This window comes from Mobula hypostoma, chromosome 12, assembly GCF_963921235.1.
Source record: "Mobula hypostoma chromosome 12, sMobHyp1.1, whole genome shotgun sequence".
NCBI classification, from domain to species: domain Eukaryota; kingdom Metazoa; phylum Chordata; class Chondrichthyes; order Myliobatiformes; family Myliobatidae; genus Mobula; species Mobula hypostoma.
This window is the reverse complement of record NC_086108.1, coordinates 113179677-113202554: the sequence shown is the minus strand read 5'-3', so window position 1 is coordinate 113202554 and position 22878 is coordinate 113179677. Positions and strand designations below refer to the sequence as shown.

General features: G+C 46.9%; 1 protein-coding gene across 1 annotated transcript in view; it reads left to right on the top strand.

The window, feature by feature from the left end:
* Positions 1-22878, top strand: part of LOC134355274 (collagen alpha-1(XXIV) chain-like) — a 530134-nt gene that overhangs the window by 248469 nt on the left and 258787 nt on the right. The window contains exons 13-16 of the mRNA XM_063065074.1: positions 1149-1202; positions 13234-13278; positions 20228-20281; positions 20392-20436. Coding sequence (XP_062921144.1) covers positions 1149-1202; positions 13234-13278; positions 20228-20281; positions 20392-20436 — 198 coding nt within the window. The remainder of the gene's footprint in view (positions 1-1148; positions 1203-13233; positions 13279-20227; positions 20282-20391; positions 20437-22878) is intronic.

Here is a 22878-nt window from a genome sequence, read left to right as displayed (position 1 = left end):
GTTCACGAGCACCAGGGCATGTCCACACGCTGGTGGGCCTGCGTGCTACGTGTGTGTGCAGGACCCAGACCTCCTCCCTGTCGTCTGTAATTCAGTCTGAGTCCGAAAGGAGTTCAGTTTCCATGTGTCGCCAGCGAGGAGTCACGACATGAGACTTGCTGTCAGAGACGCCACGTACTGGCAAAGAGAGACTTTCAGCTCTCCGTTTTGCAATACTGCTGGCCAGTGGTGGAAGCTGAAAGTGAGAGCGACAAGCTCTACTCAATACTTAACCGCACTAATCGCATCACAGCCACCATTTTGTCCTGTGATTAGGCTGGGGTTAAATAGGTGGATTGCTGAAAAGGCCTATTTCGCAGTGTTTCTCAAAATAAAATCAAATTAAGGTCAAAATTAGTTTTATTTGTCACATTTACATTGAAACATTGCAACATACAGTGAAATGCATCGTATGCATCAACAGCCAGCACATCTAAGGATATGCTGGGGGCAGCCCACAAGTTTCACCATACTTCCAACGCCTGGAGACTGGAACTGTGCACGGTGTTCCCAGTGTGATACGGAGACTGGAACGGTGCTCGGTGTTCCCAGTGTGATATGGAGACTGGAACTGTGCACGGTGTTCCCAGTGGGATATGGAGACTGGAACAGTGCTCGGTGTTCCCAGTGTGATATGGAGACTGGAACTGTGCACGGTGATCCCAGTGTGATATGGAGACTGGAACTGTGCACGGTGATCCCAGTGTGATATGGAAATTGGAACTGTGCACGGTGTTCCCAGTGTGATATGGAGACTGGAACTATGCACGGTGTTCCCTGTGAGATATGGAGACTGGAACTGTGCACGATGTTCCCAGTGTGATATGGAGACAGGAACTGTGCACGGTGATTCCTGTGAGATATGGAGACTGGAACTATGCACGGTGTTCCCTGTGAGATATGGAGACTGGAACTGTGCACGGTATTCCCTGTGTGATATGGAGACTGGAACTGTGCACGGTGTTCCCAGTGTGATATGGAGACTGGTAGTTTGAGTACAGTGTTGCTTAATGCAGGTTTCATTGAATGGTGTCCCTTTTCAATTTTCTTTGTCTCAAAGTGATCCTAGAGAATATCTCACATAATGTTCTTGTTCATTTTTTTTTCAGGGATATCCAGGTCCATCCGGCCCAAGGGGACCTCCGGGATCCGATGGCAATCCAGTAAGTTTTACCACTCTCTACCTTGCTCTCTGTGCTGTCTATCAGAGCCCTCTGTCTTTCGGGAGAGCCTTTCAAACGATCTGCTCGAGGATAGGAACCTGGCGTTTGGGTGGGTCTGGCAGTGAACATCCCCTGAGGCACAACAAAACCAAGAGAAAACAAAGAGCTGGTGTTAAAGATGGGTGAGCCATAGTCACTCCTTGTACAAATCTCGGCCTCTGTTCAACCCAGCTCACCCTCCCAACCCCAGAGCAAGCCTCTGCTCATTCACATACCTCTCTCACTGAATATCCTGTCATTATGCTACCTGTAAATTGAACACACTATTGTGGATGGCACAGTAGTGTAGCCATTAGCACAGTGGCTTTACAGCATCAGCCGTATGGTTGCTCGCTCCATGCCTAACCCGTCTCCTTTCGCAGCCGAGCTTGGAGCCATCCATGGCCATGTTTCGAGTTAGATTCAGATTAGGTTTATCTGTCACATGTACATCATAGATCGGAGTTCGATTCCCACCATTGCCCATAAGGAGTTTGTACATTCTCCCCATGTCCTTGTGAGTATCCTCCGGGTGTTCCGACTGCCTCTGATGTTCCAGAAATGTACTGCTGGGGTTAGTAAGTGTTGAACATGCTCTGTTGACACCAGAAATGTGACAACTCCTGCTGGCTGCCCCCAGCACATCCTTGCAACACATATCAAAATTGCTGGTGAACGCAGCAGGCCAGGCAGCATCTCTAGGAAGAGGTACAGTCGACGTTTCGGGCCGAGACCCTTCGTCAGGACTAACTGAAGAAAGAGCTAGTAAGAGATTTGAAAGTGGGAGGGAGAGGGGGAGATCCAAAATGATAGGAGAAGACAGGAGGGGGAGGGATGGAGCCAAGAGCTGGACAGGTGATGGGCAAAAGGGATTTGAGAGGATCATGGGACAGGAGGCCCAGGGAGAAAGAAAGGGGGAGGGGGGAAGCCCAGAGGATGGGCAAGGGGTATAGTGAGAGGGACAGAGGGAGAAAAAGGAGAGAGAGAAAGAATGTGTGTATAAAAATAAGTAACAGATGGGGTACGAGGGGGAGGTGGGGCCTAGCGGAAGTTAGAGAAGTCGATGTTCATGCCATCAGGTTGGAGGCTACCCAGACGGAATATAAGGTGTCGTTCCTCCAACCTGAGTGTGGCTTCATCTTTACAGTAGAGGAGGCCGTGGATAGACATGTCAGAATGGGAATGGGATGTGGAATTAAAATGTGTGGCCACTGGGAGATCCTGCTTTCTCTGGTGGACAGAGCGTAGATGTTCAGCAAAGCGGTCTCCCAGTCTGCGTCGGGTCTCGCCAATATATAGAAGGCCACATCGGGAGCACCGGACACAGTATATCACCCCAGCCGACTCACAGGTGAAGTGTCGCCTCACCTGGAAGGACTGTCTGGGGCCCTGAATGGTGGTAAGGGAGGAAGTGTAAGGGCATATGTTAGCACTTGTTCCGCTTACAAGGATAAATTCCAGGAGGGAGATCGGTGGGGAGGGATGGGGGGGACGAATGGACAAGGGAGTCGCGTAGGGAGCCATCCCTGCGGAAAGCAGAGCGGGGGGGGGAGGGAAAGATGTGCTTAGTAGTGGGATCCCGTTGGAGGTGGTGGAAGTTACGGAGAATAATATGTTGGAAGGCCGAGACCCGACACAAGAGTCGTCAGGCTTTCAGCACCAACATAGCCTTCCCACGGCTTACTAACCCTTTGAATTCTGGGAGGAAATCAGAGCACCCGGAGGAAACCCACATGGTCACAGAGAGAACATGCAAAATCCTTACAGACAGTGGTGGGGGGGGGACTGAACCTCGATCGATGATCGCTGGTACTGTAACTGAATTATGCTAACCGCTATGGTGCTCAGTGCATCGAGGTAGTACAGGGTAAAACAATAACAGAACGTAGAATAAAGTGTAACCGTTACAGAGAAAGTGCAAGACCACAACGAGGTAGACTGTGGGGTCAAAGGCTCATTTTATTGTACTAGTGAACCATTCAATAGGCTTTTAATGAGAAAAAAGCTGTCACAGAGCCTGGTGTTAGGTGCTTTTAAACATTTGTATTTATTAGCCTGGTACCAGGCCTTCCAGTCCAGTGAGCCCATGCTGCCCAGTTACAGCTATGTGACAATTGACCTCATAACCCAGACGTCTTTGGATTGTGGGAGGAAACCGGAGCACCCGGTCGAAATCGACGCGGTCATGAGGAGAACATGCAGACTCCTTTCAGACAGTGGCAGGGTTGAACCTGGGTCGCTGGCTCTGTCATGGCATCACGCTAACCGTTCCATCCCAAGCCTGCTTCTCACTGGGAGGGTGAGGGGAAGGAAGAACGATTTCTGTGTTCATTATCCTCACAGAGAGCGGTGTCAAGAGAGTCACTCAACTTGCAGACAGGCCCTCCAGCCCACCATGTTTGTACTGACCATTCAGGACCCACCTGCACTAGTCCCGTTTACCAGAACTTAACCCATTAACTTCTCCGCACTGAATTCTGGATTTTAAAAATCTCATACCCACCAATTTTCTGAACCATTAAATCCTATCCCAAAAAAGGCTGGTATGATCAGTGTTGAAGTTGGGTGTTAAAAGTGCTTTCGTTCGCATTGTCTTTCATGTGGTTTGCCTGGACTTGCTCTGTGTCGGGTAAGTAGTTTGCAGTGTTGTTATTACCTCTTAAAGAAGGAAAATGTACTCTCACTCTCGAAGTTTCTCATTGCTGACACTGAGCTATGCTTCATTTCATATCTTCATTCGGCCCATCGAGTCTTTGCCAACTAAGAAATTTCCCCATTAACCCTTTCTGTAACCTGCTCTCCCCATCTGTGCCACCCACACACACACACACAGAGGAACGTTTGATGGCTCTGGAGCTATATTCACTTGGAGTTGAGAAGAATAAGACGGAATCTCATTGAAGATTATTGAATGTTGAAAGGGCTAGAGGGCATGTGGAGAGGATGTTTTCTATAATGGGGGAGTCGACAACCAGAGGGCACAGCCTCAGAATACAAGGACGCCTATTTAGAATAGAGATGAGAAGGAATTTCATTAGCCAGATTGTCGTGAATCCGTGGAATTCATTGCCACAGATGCCTGTGGATGCCAAGTCATTGGGTGTACTTAGAGCGAAGATGAATAGTTTCTTAATTAGTCAGGGTGTCAAATGACACAGGGAGAAGGCAGGAGAATGGGGTTGAGAGGGATAATAAATCAGCCGATTGAATGACAGAGCAGACTCGATGGGCTGAATGGCCTAATTATGAGCCTACATTTTATGGGTGTAACTCCTCCCAGATTCCACCTCACAGGCACACACTGGGGAAAATTCACAGCAGCCAATTAACCCACTGACACACTCATCTTTGGGATGTGGGAGAGGAAATGGAGCAGCCCGGGGGAAACCCATGTGTTCATGGGGAGAAGGTGCAAACTCCACACAGACAGAACCGGAGGTCCGGATCAAACTGGGGCCTCTGGGACAATGAGGCAGCAGCTCTATTCACCGTGCTGATCTTACTTACATTTCCAGATGTGCTGGCCGGTAAGCTCCACCTTCTTGTTCTTGTGGTTACTGCTACACATTGAGACAATATTACAGAAACAGGCATTGAGCAATTTACGCCCTTCGGCCCATTCAGTCTATACTTGCCTCCTGCTGGTAGGTCTGCTCCACCACGACTCCTCCTCATCTCCCTCCAGCACCAAGTCATTTTGTTCCCACCCACAGAGGATCTTTGGGGCATAGAGCACTGCAGCATAGAAAAACACCCTTCGGCCCAAGTAGTCTACCCCAAGCTATTAATCTGCCTCGCCCATCGACTTGCACTTGCAACGCAGTCCTCCATACCTCTCCAATCCATCTACCTATCCAAACTTCTCTTACACATTGAAATGGAACCCACATCCAACACTTTACTGACCGCTTATTCCACACTTTCACTACCCTCTGAGTGAAGAAGTTTCCCCTCATATTCCCCTTCAATATTTCACCTTTCACCCCTAACCCATGACCTCTAGATCTAGTCTCATCCACCCTCAGTGGAAAAAGTCTGCTTGTCTATCTACACCACTCATAATTTTGTATACCTCTATCATATCTTCCCTCATTCTCCAACACTCCAGGGAATGAAGACCGAACATGTTCAACCTTTCCCTGTAACCCTGGCAACATCCTTGTGAGTTTTCCATGTACTCTTTCAATCTTACCGATAGATGACCAGAATTGCACGCAGTTCTACAGACAGGGTTCTGAAGGAGGTGGCTGAAGAGATTGCAGAGGCAGCTGGTAATGATCTTTCGAGAGTCACTAGATTCTGAAATATTTCCCCAGGACAGCAAAATTTCAAATGGAGGGGAGAGGCAGAAATAAGGAAATTATATGCCAGCCAGTTAGCCTGCTTTCGACTGTAGGAAACATTTTGAAGTCCATTATTAAGGATGAGGTTCTGTGGCACTTGGAGGCTCTTGGCAAAATAGTCCAAAGTCAGCATGGTTTCCTTAAGGGGAAATGTATCTTGTTAAGCAGCTTCATGAGTGGCGCCTTATCAAATGCCTTCTGAAAATCCAAGTAAATGACATCCACTGCCTCTTCTTTGCCCACCCTGCTCGTTACTTCCTGGAAGAACTCGATTGGATTTGTCTGGCAAGATTTCCCTTTACAGAAACCATGCTGACTTTGACTTATTTTATCATTAGTCTTGAAGTGTCCCAAAACCTCATCCTTAATAGTAGACTCCTACTCTTTCCCAACCACTGACGTTAGGCTAACTGGCCTATAATTTCCTTTCTATTGCCTTCTTCCCTTCTTAAAGAGTGGAGTGACATTTGCAATCTTCCAGTCCTCTGGCACCATGCCAGAATCAAGTGATTCTTGAAAGATCATGACCAATATTCATCGATGATATCTTCAACAACCTCTCTCAGCACTCTGGGATGTAATCCATCTGGCTCAGGTGACTTATCCACATTAAGACCTGTGAGTTTGCCTGGCACTTTTTCCTTTGTAATAGCAATGGCACTCACTCCTGCTCCCTGACACTCATGGACCTCTGGCACACTGCTGGTGTCTTCCACAGTGAAGACTGTTGCAAAGTACCCATTAAGTTCACCTATCATTACTACCTCACCAGTATCACTTTCCAGTGGTCCAGTAACTACTCTCACCTTTTACTTTTATGTAACTGAAAAAGCTTTTGGTACCCTGCTTTGTATTATTGGCTAGTCTGCTCTCATATTTCATCTTTTCCCTTCTTATAGCTTTCTGAGTTGCCTTTTGTTGGATTTTAGAAGTTTCCCAATCATCCAACTTCCCACTCCCTTTTTCTACCTTATATGCAGTCCTTAACTTCCTTTATCAGCCCAATTGCCTCCCCCCGTCATGGAACATAGAAACCTACTGCACATTTCAGACCCTTCGGCCTGCAGCGTTGTGCTGACCATATAATCTACTCGAGAAACTGCCTAGAATTTCCCTACTACATAGCCTTCTATTTTTCTAAGCTCCATGTACCTAAGAGTCTCTTAAAAGATCCTGTTGTAGCCACCTCTCCCATCTTCGTTAGCAGTGCCTTCCACACACCCACCACTCTCTGTGTGAAAAATTTACCCCTGACATCTCTTCTGTACCTACTTCCAAGCACCCTAAGACTATACCCCTCATGTTAGCCATTTCAGCCCTGGGAAAAAGCCTCTGACTATCCACGCGATCAATGCTTCTCATTATTTTGTACACCTCTATCAGGTCACCTCTCATCCTCTGCCGCTCCAAAGAGAAAAGGCCGAGTTCACTCAACCTGTTCTCATAAGGCACACTCTCCCATCCAGGCAACATCCTTGTAAATCTCCTCTGCACTCTCTATAGTATCCACATCCTTCCTGTAGTGAGGTGACCAGAACTGGCGCAGTACTCCAAGGTAGGGTCTGACCAGGGTTCTGTACAGCTGTAACATTACCTCACGGCACTTGAACTCAATCCCACAGTTGATGAAGGCCAAAACACCATACACCTTCTTAATAACACTGTCAACCTGTGCAACAGCTTTGAGTGTCCAATGGATACAGACCCCAAGATCTCTCAGATCCTCCACACTGTCAAGAGTCTTACCCTTAATACTATACTCTGTCTTCATATTTGACCAACCAAAATGAACCACTTCACTCTTATCTGGGTTGAACTCCATCTGCCACTTCTCAGCCCAGTTTTGCATCCTATCAATGTCCCGCTGTAACCTCTGACAGCCCTCCACACTATGCACAATACCCCCTACCTTTGTGTCATCAGCAAACTTATTAACCCACCTTTCTACTTCTTCATCCAGAACATTTATAAAATTTGAGAACTTTTTCCTCTTTGGGACATATCTATTCTGTGCTTTGTGAACTATTCCCAAAAATTTCCGCCATCATCCCTGCCAGTATTCCCCTCCAATCCACCTGGGAAGCTCCTCTCTCATGCCTCTGTAATTCCCTTTATTCCATTGCAGTACTGATATATGTGAGTTATGCTTCTCCCTCTCAAATTGCAGTGTGAATTCAATCACAGTATGATCACTGAAAATAGAGGAGTATTGTAAACAGAGAGCAAAATGGTGGGGTCGTGTTCATGCGTTCATGGACCATTCAGAAATGGGATGGCAGAGGGGAAAAATCTGTTTCTGAAACCTTGAGTGGGTGTCTTCAGGCACCGTAGCTCCTCCCTGATAGTAGTCATGTGCAGGGGGCATGTCCTGGGTGGTGAGGGTCCTTAATGATGTCTGCTGGAGGCCTTGCCTTCAACGGTGGGGAGGCTGGTGCCTGTGATCGAGCTGGCTGGGTTAACCATTTTCTGCAGCTTTTTCCGATCCTGTGCAGTGGCCCCTCCATACCAGACGGTGATGCAACTGGTTAGAATGCTCTCCACGGTACATTTGTAGAAATTTGCGAGTGTCTTTGGTGACATAACCAAATCTCCTCAAACTCCTTATGAAATATAGCTCACATTGTTGCTGAAGCAGGGAGCGTTTGTAACACACACAAAGTGCTGGAGGAACTCAGCGGACAGCAGCATCTGTGGAAAAAAGTACAGTCGACGTTTCGGGCCGAGACCTTCAGCAGGACTGGAGAAAACGAGCTGAGGAGTAGATTTAAAAGGTGGGGGCGGGGGAGAGAGAAGCACAAGGTGATAGGTGAAACTGGGAGGGGGAGGATGAAGTAAACAGCTGGGAAGTTCATTGGTGAAAGAGATATAGGGCTGGAGACGTGGGAGTCTGATAGGAGAGGACAGAAGGCCATGGAAGCAAGAAAAGTGGGAGGAGCACCAGAGGGAGGCAGTGGGTAGGTAAGGAGATAATTGAGAGAATGGCGAAGGGCTGGGTGGGGTGGGGGAGTTGCCATTACCGGCAGTTTGGAAATCGATGTTTATGCCATCAGGTTGGAGGCTACCCAGAAAGAATACAAGGTGTTATTCCTCCAACATGAGTGAAGCCTCATCACATCAGTAGAGGAGGCCATGGATTGACATGGAATGGGAATGGGAAGTGAAATTTAAGTGCGTGGACACCGGGAGATCTCGCTTCTTCTGGCGGACGGAGTGTAGGTGCTTGATGAAACAGTCTCCCAATCTGGCTTCACTGATATACAGGAGGCCATGCTGGGAGCACTGGACATTGGTGAGACCCAATGTAGATTGTGAGACCACCTCACCAAGCATCTACACTCCGTCTGCCAGTAACAGCGCAATTTCCCAGTGATTATCCATTTTAGTTCCACTTCCCACTCCCATTGTGAAATGTCAGAACATGGCCTCCCCTACTGTTGTGATGTGGCCACCGTCAGGGTAGGGGAACAACACCTTGTATTCCGTCTGGGTAGCCTCCATTCTGATGGCATGAACATCGATTTCTCAAACTTCCAGTAATGCGCTCTCCCTTTCACTGTTCTCTCACCTTATCCCCTAACCTGCCCAGCACCTCCCTCTGGTGCTCCTCCCCCTTTTCTTCCTTCTATGAGCTTCTGGCCTCTCCTATCAAACTCTCCCTTGTCCAGCCTTGTATCCCTTTCACCAATGAACTTCCCAGCTGCTTACTTCATCCTCCCCCTCTCGGTTTCACCTATCACCCTGTGTTTCTCTCCCCCGCCCCCACCTTTTAAATCTACTCCTCAGCTCGTTTTCTCCAGTCCTGCTGAAGGGTCTCGGCCCGAAATGTTGACTACTTTTTTCCATAGGTGCCACCTGGGCTGCTAAGTTCTTCCAACATTTTGAGTGTGCTGCTTGGACTTCCAGCATCTGCAGATTTTCTCTTGATTGTGGAAGCATTTGTAATAGTTAGCTATCAAGCCAGTTAACAACAGTGACGACTTTCAGACGTGTGCTGGTGAAGATCATGTGTCTATGCAACAAAGGGACAGTATAATGGCACAGCTTGTAAAACCATTAGACCATAAGCCATATAGTAAGACAAAATTAGGCCATTTAGCCCATCGATTCTGCTCCACTGTTCTATGATGGGTGACACATTATTCCTCTCAATCCCATTCTCCCGCCTGCTCCCCATAAACTTTGACATCTAATTAATCAAGAACCTGTCAACCTCTGTTTTAGATCTACTCAATGACTTGGCCTCCAGAGCTGTTTGTGGCAATGAATTCCACAGATTCACCACCCTCTGGCTAAAGAAATTTCCCTTCATCTTTGTTTCAAAGGGACATTACTCTATCCTCAGTCTGCACCCTCTGGTCATTGACTTCTCCACGTAGGAAACTTGCTCTCCACCTCCACCCTATCGAAGCCTTTCAATATACGAAAGGTTTCAATTGAGATTGCATCTCATTCTTCTGAACTCCAGCAGGTACAGGCTAAGAGCTATCAAACACTCCTCATACTTCAACCCTTCCATTCTCTGAATTATTCTTATGAGTGTCCTCTGGACTCTCTCCAGTGCCAGCATGTATTTTTTCTCTTGGATAAGGGGCCCAGAACTGCTCACTATAATCCAATTGCAGCGTCTCCTGGTTTTTGAGGTTCGATACTGCCCTCGGGCGCTGTTTGTGTGGAGTTTGCATGTTCTCCTTGTGATTTAATGAATCTCCTTTGGGTCAGTGGGTTAATTGGCCCATGTAAATTATCTCCAGTGTGTGGGTGAGGGGTGAGTTCGGGGAGGGGGAGTTGATGGGAATGAAATGGGATCAGTGTCGGAGCGGTGTCAATGGTCAGAACAGACTCAGAGTTTTGATGCTGTTTGGCTCCATAATATAGATTGGCGGAGAAGTGGCAGATAGAATTTATTCCAGGCACGTGTGAGGTGCTGGCCTTTGTGAGTTCCAATATAAAGGACGAGTACATAGTTAGAACAGGTTGGATTTCGGAGTTCATTTCCGGTGCCCTCTGTAAGAAAGTTTGTACACTCTTCCCAAATGCACGAGGATTTGTTGTGGGTGTTCCAGCTTCCTCTCAAATTCCGAAGACATGCCAGTTAATAGGTCCTGGGTGGCATGGCTCAGTGGACTGGAAAGGCTTATTCCAAACAAATAAAAATTTAACAGCATTGATGAATGAAGTGATCTGGGGGTTCCAGTCAAAGTCGTGTAGCAGTTATTACAGCACAGGGCATGAGAGTTTAGGATTTAATTCTATCATCGTCTGTAAGCAGTCTGTACACCCTCCCCACGGAATGTGTGGGCTTTCTCCAGGTGCCCCGGTTTCCTCCCACAGTTCAAAGACGTACCGGTTAGTAGGTTAATTGGTCAGTGTAAATTGTCCCGTGATTAGGTGAGGGTTAAATTGGGTGTTGCACAAAGAGCCTTAAAGGCCTGTTCTGTGCCTTTACTCAAGCAACTGATGACAACATGGCTCCCTAAGTGTGGCCTATGTGGATAGGCCAGTGAAGCACCGTATAGTATGTTTGCCATCATGAGTTAAGGCATTAAATACGAGAGCCATGAAGTTGCAGCTCTATAAAACTCTGGTCCGGACTCACTGGGAGTATTGCGTTCACTCCAGGAAGGATGTGAGGCTTTGGAGAGAGTGCAGAGGAGATTCACTAGGATGCTGCCTGGTTTGGAGAACTTGCTCTGAGGAGAGAAAACTGGGCTTGATTTTTCCAGAAAAGTGGAGGCTGAGGGGAGATTTGATAGAAGTTTATAAAATGATTTTATTTGATTGTATTTTGTTTTATTTAGAGATGCAGGACAGAACAGGCCCAACAAGCCACACCACCCAGCCTAATCACAGATCAATTTAAAATAACCAATTAACCTGTACACCTTTGGACTCTGGGTGGAAATTGGAGCACCAAACTCCTTATAGACAGCGCTGAAATCTCTGGAACACCTCGAGCTGCCTAACCGCTCCGTTTCCGTGGAGCCCTGGAAGTTTTAATAGGAGTTTATAAAATTAAGGGAGGTATAGAGAGAGTAGACAGCCAGCATCTTTTTCCCAGGACTGAAATTTCAAGTGTTAGATGGCATGAAGGAGAGTGGGGGGAAAGTACAAAGGAGATGGGCAGGGCAAAGTCTTTGATGAGCAAGACAGAGAGTGGTGGGTTTGTGGAAAGTACTTCTAGGGATGGTACTCGAGTCAGACGGCATAGGAGCATTTAACAGATTCTTCAATAAGCACGTGGATACGCAGGGAAGGGAGGGATATGGTTAATATGCAGTAAGCAGGGATTGGATTAGCATGTGGGGGCATGGTAGCATATCAGTTCACTCCGCCAGAGACCAGGATTCAATTCCTGCTGCAGTCTGTAAGGTGTTTCCCCCTGATTGCACAGTGTTTCCTCTGGGTGCTCTGGTTTCCTCCCACATTCCTAAAGTGTATGGATTAGGGTTAAAAATTGTGGGCATACTATGTTGACACCGGAAGCATGCTGACATTTGTGGACTGCCCACAGCACATCCTCCAACTGTGTTGGTTGTTGACACAGCAACGCTCTTCCTGTATGTTCTGATGTTTTAACGTATATGTGACAAAGCTAAATTCTCATCTTTAGGACGTATTCAAGATTCGAGATTGTTTAATGTCATTTGCAATACACAAGTGCAAAGGAGAAGGAAATAATTGTTACTGAAGATGCAATGCAGCACAAAAACACACTAAGATAAAAAACACAATAATGAAAACAGCGCAATAAATATAAATACATAGGATGTCTTATTACATGGATTAATTATATATTGCTAAAGTCGTGGGCCGAAGAGCCTGCCCTGTGCCCGACTGTCCTATGAGCAGTTCCTGTTCTGTCATTATGATGACAGGGTCAATACAAGCAGGCTTTGTCCACTGATGTTGAGTGAGTCTAGAACTAGAGGTCATGGGTTAAGGGTGAAAGGTGAAATATTGAAGGGGAACTTCTTCACTCAGAGGGTGTTGAGAGTGTGGAACGAACTGCCAACAGAAGTGGTGGATGGACGTTTTATTTCAACATTAAAGAGAAATTTGGATAAAGACATGGATGGGAGAGTTATGGTCCAGGTGCGTGTCGATGGGACTTGGCAGAATAATAGCTCAGCAGGGACTAGATGGGCTGAAGGGCTAGAGGGATGATGAGAGGCATTGATCGTGTGGATAGTCAGAGGCTTTTTCCCAGGGCTGAAATGACTAACACGAGAGGGCACAGTTTTAAGGTGCTTGGAAGTAGGTACAGAGGAGATGTCAGGGGTAAGTTTTTTACGCAGATGGTGAGTGCATGGAATGGGCTGCCAGCAACAGTGGTGGAGGTGGATACGATGGGATCTTTTAAGAGACTCCTGGACAGGTACATGGAGCTCAGAAAAATAGAGGGCTATGGGTAACACTAGGTAATTTCTGAAGTAAGTACATGTTCGACACAGCTTTGTGGGTCAAAGGGCTTGTATTGTGCTGTAGGTTTTCTATGTGTCTATGATTCCGCACTGTGGTGCTCTGTGACTATATTTTATGTATAGGTACGGTCACAGGGTAAGAGCTTGTTACGATTCACTGAGAACCACACAATATGCAGAGAGCTGAGAAATGAAATGTCTAATCTGAAATTCCTCTTGTATTTCTAGGGCATAGTTGGAGGAGTTGGTCAGCCAGGATTTCCTGGTCTTCGGGTATGTAAAACTCAGATACACAACTTCAAGTCAAATTTGATCTAAAGTTAATTATTGGAGTAATGTGACACCAGCATTTATCCCTCATGCTGAGTTGACCCCTGAGAAGGTGGGTATGAGCTATCTTGAGAACCACTGCAGTCTGTCAGGGCAATGTGCCGGTGGGGAGGGAGACCCAGTGCCTGAGAAGGAACACCGATAGGTCTCCCTGTCAGGGTGTTGTGTGACTGGGAAGGGAACCTGCGGGTAGTGTATTCCCCTGCACCTGCTGCCCATGTCCTTCTGGCCAGGAGAGTGGGTGGGTTTGCATATAAGACCATTTGTCCAGAAGATCATAAGTTCAAGTTAAATTATCATTCAACCATACACATGAATATAGCCAAATTGAACAGCATTCCTGCAAAGCCAAGGTGCAAAAGACATTACCAAAAGCACACAGCACATATGGTTACAATAGCAGAAGCTGTATTGCCCTGGCTCACATCTTTACTGTTATTCTGTAGGGATTTCATTTAGCAGTTTTGTAAGAGCAGTCTGTTCTGCTTTCAACCTGTTTGGGTTATTGTTGAAGATGAGGGATGATGTGGAATGTGAGCCATCCTATCAGTGGGAGGTTTTCTTCGTGAGGCACGATAAGGTTGGTCCTGGGCTTTTGTTTGTCGGGAGAAGACGCTGGGGAGATCCGGTCGTAGGATATGATCCGGTGGTTTGAGATGGATTGCGAGCGACATTCGGAAGATGGTGTGTGCTTCCACGCTGACCGAGGGTCCAGCGCGTGAGTGACAGTTCAAGATGAGCTCCAACTTGTGCATATTTGACTGTTTAATTAGAATGGGGCCTTTTCTTTTTGTTTTGTTTTTCTTTACTAACTCTTCAGTTAAGTTAAAATTCATAGATATAATTCCTTTAATCATATGCCGTGCACTGTCTGTTAATTTGTGGCACTGATTTGTAACAGGGTGGTGAATTACACAGCGTGCACACAGACCGGGGTCTGGGGGGGGAGAGTAGGCTCAATCTCACGCGTTTGGAGAGTGTCTTCTCTAGACTCACGCAGACAAGGAAACCAGAATGTTTCACATACAGTCATGCAAAATACTAACATAGACAAAGTACCTGAGTGGCACGGCCTGTAGAATGATGATGCATGGGACACAGGAGCAGAATTAGGCCATTCAGCCCATCGAGTCTACTCCATCAGTCCATCATGGCTGAATTATTATCCCTTTCAACCCCATTCTTCTGCCTTCTCTATCAAGAACCTATCAACCTCTGCTTTAAATATACTCAATGACTTGGCCTCCACAGCCACCCATGGCAGATTCTCTATTCTCTGGCTAAAGAAGTTCCTCCTCATGTCTGTTCTCAGTGGATGTCCTTCTATTCTGAGACTGTGTTTTCTGGTCCCAGACTCACCCACTGTAGGAAACATCCTCTCCACGTCCACTCTATATAGAGACACCAGGGGCAGCTTCCTCACTCAAATGATGGTGCGTATTTGTGTCTGCTCTGCCAGTCCACCGTGGCTGATGTACTATCCCTCTCAACCCATTCTCCTGCCTTCTAATCAAGAACATATCAACCTTCGCATTAAATATACAGAATGCCACAGCCATCTGTGGCAATGTGACGTGGTGGATTTTGGAGGGTCTGTCAGAGTAGCCCAGGTGAGTAACTGTGATGTGTTTTGTAAATGGATAACACTGTAGCCACTTTGTGCCAGTGGTGGAGGGGTGAATGATCAGCCTAGTGGATGTAGCCTTGATCAAGGGACTACTTCAGGAGCTCTACCCATCCAGATACAAGTGGGGAGTGTTCCCCCTCACTCATAATGGACTATCTAACCTGCACCCACAACACCTCCCGCTTTGTTAAGAAGATACAGCAGCGTCCACACTTTCTGAGGAGACTGAGGTGTGCAAGGGTCCCCACCCCCATTCGAACGACTTTCCACAGGAGCACCATGGAGACTGTCCTGTCTGTCTGCATCATTGTGCGGTCCGGAAGCTGCAAGGCCTCGGACTGCAAGACCCTACAGAGGACAGTAAAGAACGCCGAGAGCTCGTCGGGTCTCCCTCCCCCCATTTGTGATATTTACCAGGAACATTGCAGACAGAGGGCCTGAGGCATTGTTGAGGATTCCTAACTCTCATCCCACAATCTCTTTGACTCACTGCTGTTGGGAAGGAGGTACAGGAGCATCAGGACTAGGACTGCCGGACTGGGTAACAGTTTGTGACCACCGAGGCTGTGAGATTAATGAGTACCCTGTCACCACCGAGGTCTCCTCACTAGGGACAGTGAGCAGTTTCCTGTTTACCTCTGCTGCACTTTACAACATAGTGGGGCATCAGCTCCCACTATCTATTAAATGCTTCCAATGGTGTGCATCTCGAATAGCCTTTGACAACCAAATTCATATCCTGGCCTTCCTGTGTGACTTAGCTACCAAGCCCGGCAGAAATCTAATCAAATCAAGTTGAATTATCATTCAAACCGTACCTAGATACGGCTGAATGAGACAGTGTTTCTCTGTGGCCAAGGTGCAAAACATACAAAATAGCAAGCAAACTTAAAAGTAGTGAGTAACATTCAAAAAGCAGGTACAGTAGCATAATTCGAAATACTGAGCAAAGAAGCATATTCATCAAAAATAGCATCTATATAGTACTAGACCCTGAGCGACAATGTCTGGCGATCAGTGGTACGGTCTCTCGGCAGTGTACAGACACATGTACTCCAGCCTGTCATTCCACCGCTCAAACAGGAGAGGGCAGCACTGACGGGCGAGGCCAGGCCCCAGGCAAACTCCATCACACTCTCACACTTCCGTGCCTTCACCTGGTCTACCACAGGGGGTAAGCCCGAGGCTTGAGACCCAGTTGTTCCAACAGAGTCCAACGATTGGAAGTGAAATGGCCGAGACAATCCCCCATGGTAACGCTGCAGCAAATCCGATGTTTCTGAGTAGTGGGCAGCAACCTGGTCTGCAGCCAGGTCAGGTCTGGTCCTCCGAACCCAAACCAGTTCCTCCCACACACTGACCGGCTGCTCTGATATCCGGACCGGCTCCTCTGATATCCCGACCGACTCCTCCGTTATCCGACAGGCTCCTCCGATATCCCGACCGGCTCCTCCGATATCCGACAGGCTCCTCTGATATCCCGACCGGCTCCTCCGATATCCGACAGGCTCCTCTGATATCCCGACCGGTTCTTCCGATATCCTGACCGGCTCCTCTGATATCCCGACAGTGTCCTCCTATATCCTGTCTGGCTCCTCTGATATTCCGACAGGCTCCACCGATATCCCGACCGGCTCCTCTGATATCCCGACCGGCTTCTCTGATATCCCGAACGGCTCCTCTGATATCCCGACTGGCTCCTCCGATATCCCGACCGGCTCCTCTGATATCCTGACCGGCTTCTCTGATATCCCGACCGGCTCCTCTGATATCCCGACTGGCTCCTCCGATATCCCGACTGGCTCCTCCAGTATCCCGACTGGCTCTTCAAATACTCCAACAAGCTCCTCCGATATCCCAACAAGCTCCTCCAACATTATGGCTGGCTCCTTCAACATCCCAGCCAGCCCCCTCGACACCTCAGGCGTCTCCTTCACCAACATCACCAGGAACCATTTCTACTGGCAGGAGAAAGAGCAAAGACAGGTTATCAGTCGGTTTGGGCAGGTGGGGCTTGTCTGCTGTGGTTGGCATCTCATCTCAGAGATTGAAAATTCCAATCTCAAACCTCCGCTGCCTTGTGGCTAAACCCACTCAAAGGGAAGGCTTCAGGAATAAACCCTGAAGAGAAGTCCTGGCCAGACCATCAACCATAATGACACCAACATGGTGCCACTTGCTTGGTATCTCCCTAGCAAGGTGAATTTCTAGCAAGTGTTCTTTTGTCCGAATCCCAGATAGTTTAGGATTAAATTGGTAAATTATTTTATTATTGTCACATGTACTGAGGTAGAGTGACAAGTTGTCTTGCATACTGTTTATACAGATCACGTAAAGGGTGTCGCAGTAGCGTAGTGGTTACCACGATATTATTACAGCTCAGGTGGAGTTCAGAGTTCAGTTCCAGCACCTTCTGTAAGGAGCTTGTACGTTCTGTGCGAGTTTCCCCCAGGTGCTCTTGTTTCTTCCTACTGGCCAAAGACGTACCGGTTAGGAGGTCAATGAGTCATTGTAAATTGTCCCGTGATTAGCATAAGATTTTATCACAGGTTGCTGGCAGCACAGTTTGAAAGGCCAGCAGGGCTTGTTCCGGGCTGTATCGTTAAATAATTACTGCTTTGCATTGAGGGAAAACAATAACAGAATGCAGAACAAAGTGTTACGTTACAGAGAAAAATGTTCCTGAAACACTGAATGTATCTTCAGTCTCCTGTACCTCCTCCCTGATGGTAGCAATGAGAAGGGGGTATGTCCTGGGTGATGGGGTCCTTAATGAAGGACACCATTTTGAGGCATTATTTTTTTATCTATCCTCGATGCTGCGGAGGCTACTGCCTCTGATAGGACTGACCAAGTTTGCAACTCTTTGCAGCTTTTTCTGATCCTGTGTATTGGCCCTCCCATACCAGACGGTGATGTAACCAATCGGAATGCTCTCCATGATACATCTGCAGAGATTTGGTGACATTCTAAATCTCCTCAAGCTCCTAATGAAATATAGCTACACACATCAAAGTTGCTGGTGAACGCAGCAGGCCAGGCAGCATCTCTAGGAAGAGGTACACTCGATGTTTCAGGACGGTCCTGACGAAGGGTCTCGGCCTGAAACGTCGACTGTACCTCTTCCTAGAGATGCTGCCCGGCCTGCTGCGTTCACCAGCAACTTTGACGTGTGTTGCTTGAATTTCCAGCATCTGCAGAATTCCTCTTGCTAATGAAATATAGCTGCTGGCATGCCTTCTTTGGAAATGCATCAATATGCTAGGACCAGGGTACAGTAGATCTTCAGAGATGTTGAAACCCAGGAATATGAAACTGCTCACCCTTTCCTCTGCTGGTCGCTGGATGAGGACAGGTGTGTGTTCCCTTGACCTCTCCCTCCTGAAGTACACAATCAATTTCTAGGTCTTACTGACGTTGAGTGTGAGGTTGTTGTTGCGACACCAGTCAACCAACTGATCTATCTCACTCCAGTACACCTCTCGTCACCATCTGAAATTCTGCCGGCAATGGTTTTGTCACCGGCAATTTTATAAATGGTGTTTGAGCTGTGCTTAGCCGTGCAGTCATGGGTATAGGGAGGGTAGAGCAGCGGACTAAGCACGCATCATTGAAATGTGCCTCTGTCGATTGTCCGCGAGGAGGAGATGTTATTTCTGATCCACACTGTCTGTGGTCTCCCATTGAGGAAATCAAGGATCCAATTTTAGATGGAGGTACAAAGGTTAAAGTTTTGAAGCTTGTTGATTGAAAATCCAGATTTCAAAGTCACATCCGAGTTGTTATCTCCATCCCATTCATTCTGCATTGAGCGATGGTAACCATTGAATAGACACTTCCTGCCATGGTATCACTTGATGCAACTGCAGTTTCCTTTTATGCCTTTAAACATTAAAAGCTTTTTAAAGTGAATTTGTCAAGATTGCTTGTAAATCCTTGGCCTCGGCTCAGCCGTGGGTTGACTCCAGATGTAGCGTCCCCACAGCTGTTCTGGAGACAAGCTCAGTACTGTGAATTGCTAGCGGGAATCTTGCCAGCAGCCAAATGCCTTGCAAAGTGCCGCTGTTAAGGCAGGGACTTCAAACGCAGTTGCTCAAGGAGTGGATTTGAACTGTGAAATGATATTGCACAGAAGGAGGCTGTTCTCACCCTTCGCCATCCATCTGGAGATGCGCTCTGTTCCTTGGAGGAACTGACTGCCAGAACGACGGAACGATGCTTGGGGTAGCCTGTTCTTTTCCCTCACATCGACAGCCGAGCAAGATAACGGAGGATTTGGATCTCTGCCAAATTGGCGGGGCTGATAATTCTTGGGAAGGAGCAAAATCTCGAATTCAGGGAAAGCCTGCTGGCGTAGATTTCTGAGAATTCAATCAAGATGAAAGGGCTGGGTCACTGAACTCAAGTCACACAGCACAGGACCAGGCCTTTCTGCCCACTGAGCATGACTGACAATAAACCACCCATTCACACGGATCCTACACTGAAGAGTCTCAATCCAAAATGTCGATTGATCTCCTGAATCAGGGTCTCAGCCCGAAATGTTGACTGTATTTCCATAGACGCTGCCTGACCTGCTGAGTTCCTCCAGCATTTTGTGTGTGTTGCTCTGGATTTCTGGCATCTGCAGAATCTCTTTTGCCAGTACTTGAGTTGTTGGGAAAGATAGAATAGGGTAGGACTTTATTTTCTGGAGCGTAGGAGAATGAGGGGAGATTTGTTAAGAGATATACAAAATTATGAGGCATATAGATAGAGTTAATCCAAGCTGGCTTTTTCCTCTGAGGTTGGGTGAGGCTGCAACTACAGGTCATGGGTTAAGGGTGAAAGGTGAAAAGTTCAAGGGGAACATGAGGGGGAACTTCTTCACTCAGTGGTCATGAGAGTGCGGGATGAGCTGCCAGCACGAGTGGTGCTTGTGAACTTGATTTCAGCATTTAGGAGAAGTTTGGATAGGTACATGGATGGTAGGGGTATGGAGGTTTATGGTCTGGGTGCAGGTCGATGGGAATAGGCAGTTTAAATCATTTGGCACAGACTAGATGGGCCAAAGGGCCTGTTTTTGTACTGTACTTTTCTATGGCTCTATGACTCTATGACCCTGAAGGTTTAGTGGGATCTGGGCACAAACGCAGATAAATGCTGCTAACTCAGTTAGGCTACTTGTTCAGCATTGATAAGATGGGCCGAAGAGTCTGTTTCCATTCTCAATAACTCTGTTCTCTGTGTTGTCAGTAACCACAGTTCACATCTCTTCCCACGCAGGGTGATGTGGGTCCTCAAGGCTCAGCTGGTCTCCCCGGAATCCCCGGACCTCAGGTATCGTTTCTAAACCACAATTCTATACGATCTTTGATGAATTATTCTTCCACCAGGTGGTCGATATCTTTCAGGCACTGAGATGCCCTTTGTTCCAATTCTTGTTGCAGGGTCTGGTGGGAGACGTCGGCCAACCCGGACTGAAAGGTGATAAGGTGATCTAAATGTTTCTATCTTTAAATATTTTAATTTGTAAGGAATCTTTTCTTCTAAGGACCTGAATGGTCCTGAACAGTGATAATTATATAACGAACACAGGGTATCTCTCAGATTCATGCTACAGGGTAAATGCAAGGAGGCTTTGCCATTGAGTCTGGGTGAACATAGAACTAGAGATCCGAATCAGGTTTCATATCACTGTCGTGAAATTTGTAGTTTACAGTAGCAGCACATTGCAAAACATAATAATAAAAACTGTAAATTACAGTAAGAAAGTATATAGATTAAAAATAGTTAAATTATTGTAAAAGGAGAGAGAAAAAGTAGTGAAGTAGTATTCATGGACTCATTGTCCATTGAGAAATCTGATGGCAGAGGGGAAGAAGCTCTTCCTGAAACACTGAGGGTATGTCTTCAGGCTGCTGTACCTCCTTCTTGATAGTTCATGGATTAAGGGTGAGAAGTGAAATATCTAAGGGGAGTATTAGGAGGAACTTCTTCACTCAGAGCTTGGAGCAAGTGTGAAACAAGTTGCTAGTGAAAGTAGTAGATGTGGTTTTGATGGCAATGTTTAGGAGAAGTTTGAGTAAGTCCGTGGACAGGAGGGGTGTGGAGGCTATGGTTCAGGTGCGGTTCAATGGGACTAGGCAGAATAATAGTTTGGCACAGGCTAGATGGGAAGAAGGGCCTGACTCTATGACTCCATCTCCCAGGGCGACAATTCCATCAGTCCTATTCCTCAACTCCCCATGTATCTGCAACTTATTCACTCCTGCACTTGCCCATCAGCTCTCCATTGGTGCATTTTGCCATGAAGCTGTAGTACAGGACAATTCCAAGTGACTGATTAACCCGCTGACCTGTGGGAGGAAAACAGAGCATGCGGTCACAGGGGGAACGTGGCCTGACCTGGGAAGCCTTCTTTTTATGAATTTTATAAATGACTCGGATGAGGAAGTGGAAAGGTGGGTTAGTAAGTTTGCAGATGATACAAAGGTTGGTGGTGTAGATTACAACAGGACATTCGCAGGATGCAGAGCTGGGCTAGGGAGTGGCAGAGCGAGTTCAGTCTGGAAAAGTGCAAAGTGATTCACTTTGGAAGGTTGAACGTGAAGGCAGACTACGAGGTTAATTGTATGTTTCCTGACAATGTGGAGCAACACAGACCAGTTCAGCACAGCAGCCAAGGATTTTGTCCAACTTGTGTAGCGGCAGAGTACAGCGAGGCGGTAAGGCACTGAGGAGTGCAGTGGAACAGAGGGATCCGGGAATACAGATTCATAATTCCTTAAAAGTGACATCACACATAGATAGGGTCGTAAAGAAAGCTTCTGGCCTTCATAAGTCAATGTATTGAGCACAGGAGTTGAGATGTTATAATAAAGTTGTCATAGTGGCCATCAAACTTTACAGCTCCTCCCTTGGAGGGTCAGACACCCTGAGCCAATAGGCTGGTCCTGGACTTATTTCCTGGCATAATTTACATATTGCTATTTAACTATTTATGGTTTTATATTGCTATATTTATACTCTACTCTTGGTTGGTGCAACTGTAACGAAAACCAATTTCCCTCAGGATCAATAAAGTATGACTATGACTATAGACCATAAAACACAGGAGCAGAATTAGGCCATTCCACCCATCGAGTCTGCTCTGCCATTCCATCATGGCTGATTTATTGTTCCTCTCTACCGCATTCTCCCTCCCCCCCCCCCCCATAACTATTGTATAAAACGTTGCTGAGGCCTACTTTGCAGTATTGTGTGCATTTCTGGTCACACCCCTATAGGAAAGATATCAATAAGATTGAAAGAGTACAGAGAAAATTTACAAGGATATTGCTGGGAGTACAGAACCTGAGTTACAAGGAAAGATTGAACAGGTTAAAATGTGTTTCCCTGGAGCATAGGGGAATGACAGGAGATTTGACAGGAGTATACAAAATTATGAGAGGCATAGATAGGGTAAATGCAAGCAGACTTTTTCCAGTCAGGTTGGGTGAGACTAGAACTAGAGGTCATGGGTTGAGGGTGAAAGGTGAAATATTTAAAGGAAGCTGAGGGGGAAACTTCTTCACTCAGAGGGTGGTGAGCAGTGGAGATGGGAGGCATATGGAGGGTGGTGCTCCTAGGTGCAGATCAATAGGATTAGGCAGAATAACAGTTCGGCATGGATTGGATGGGCCAAAGGGCCTGTAGTGTTCTACAGTAGTCAGCGATCACTTCAGTCTTATCCCCGTCCCTGAACATGTGCCAACCTCGCCTGAAGCTTATAAAACTGACAGGAGACGGAAGCAACTGCATGTGGAACGAGTTTTTCCGAAATGAGCTCAGTGCTTATAACATGACATCCTTGTGATTCATGAGTCCCATCTCCTCTTGTGAATGTGCCTTCCACCTTACAATAACGTCTCCAGGGAATCCAGCGGCAATTGAAT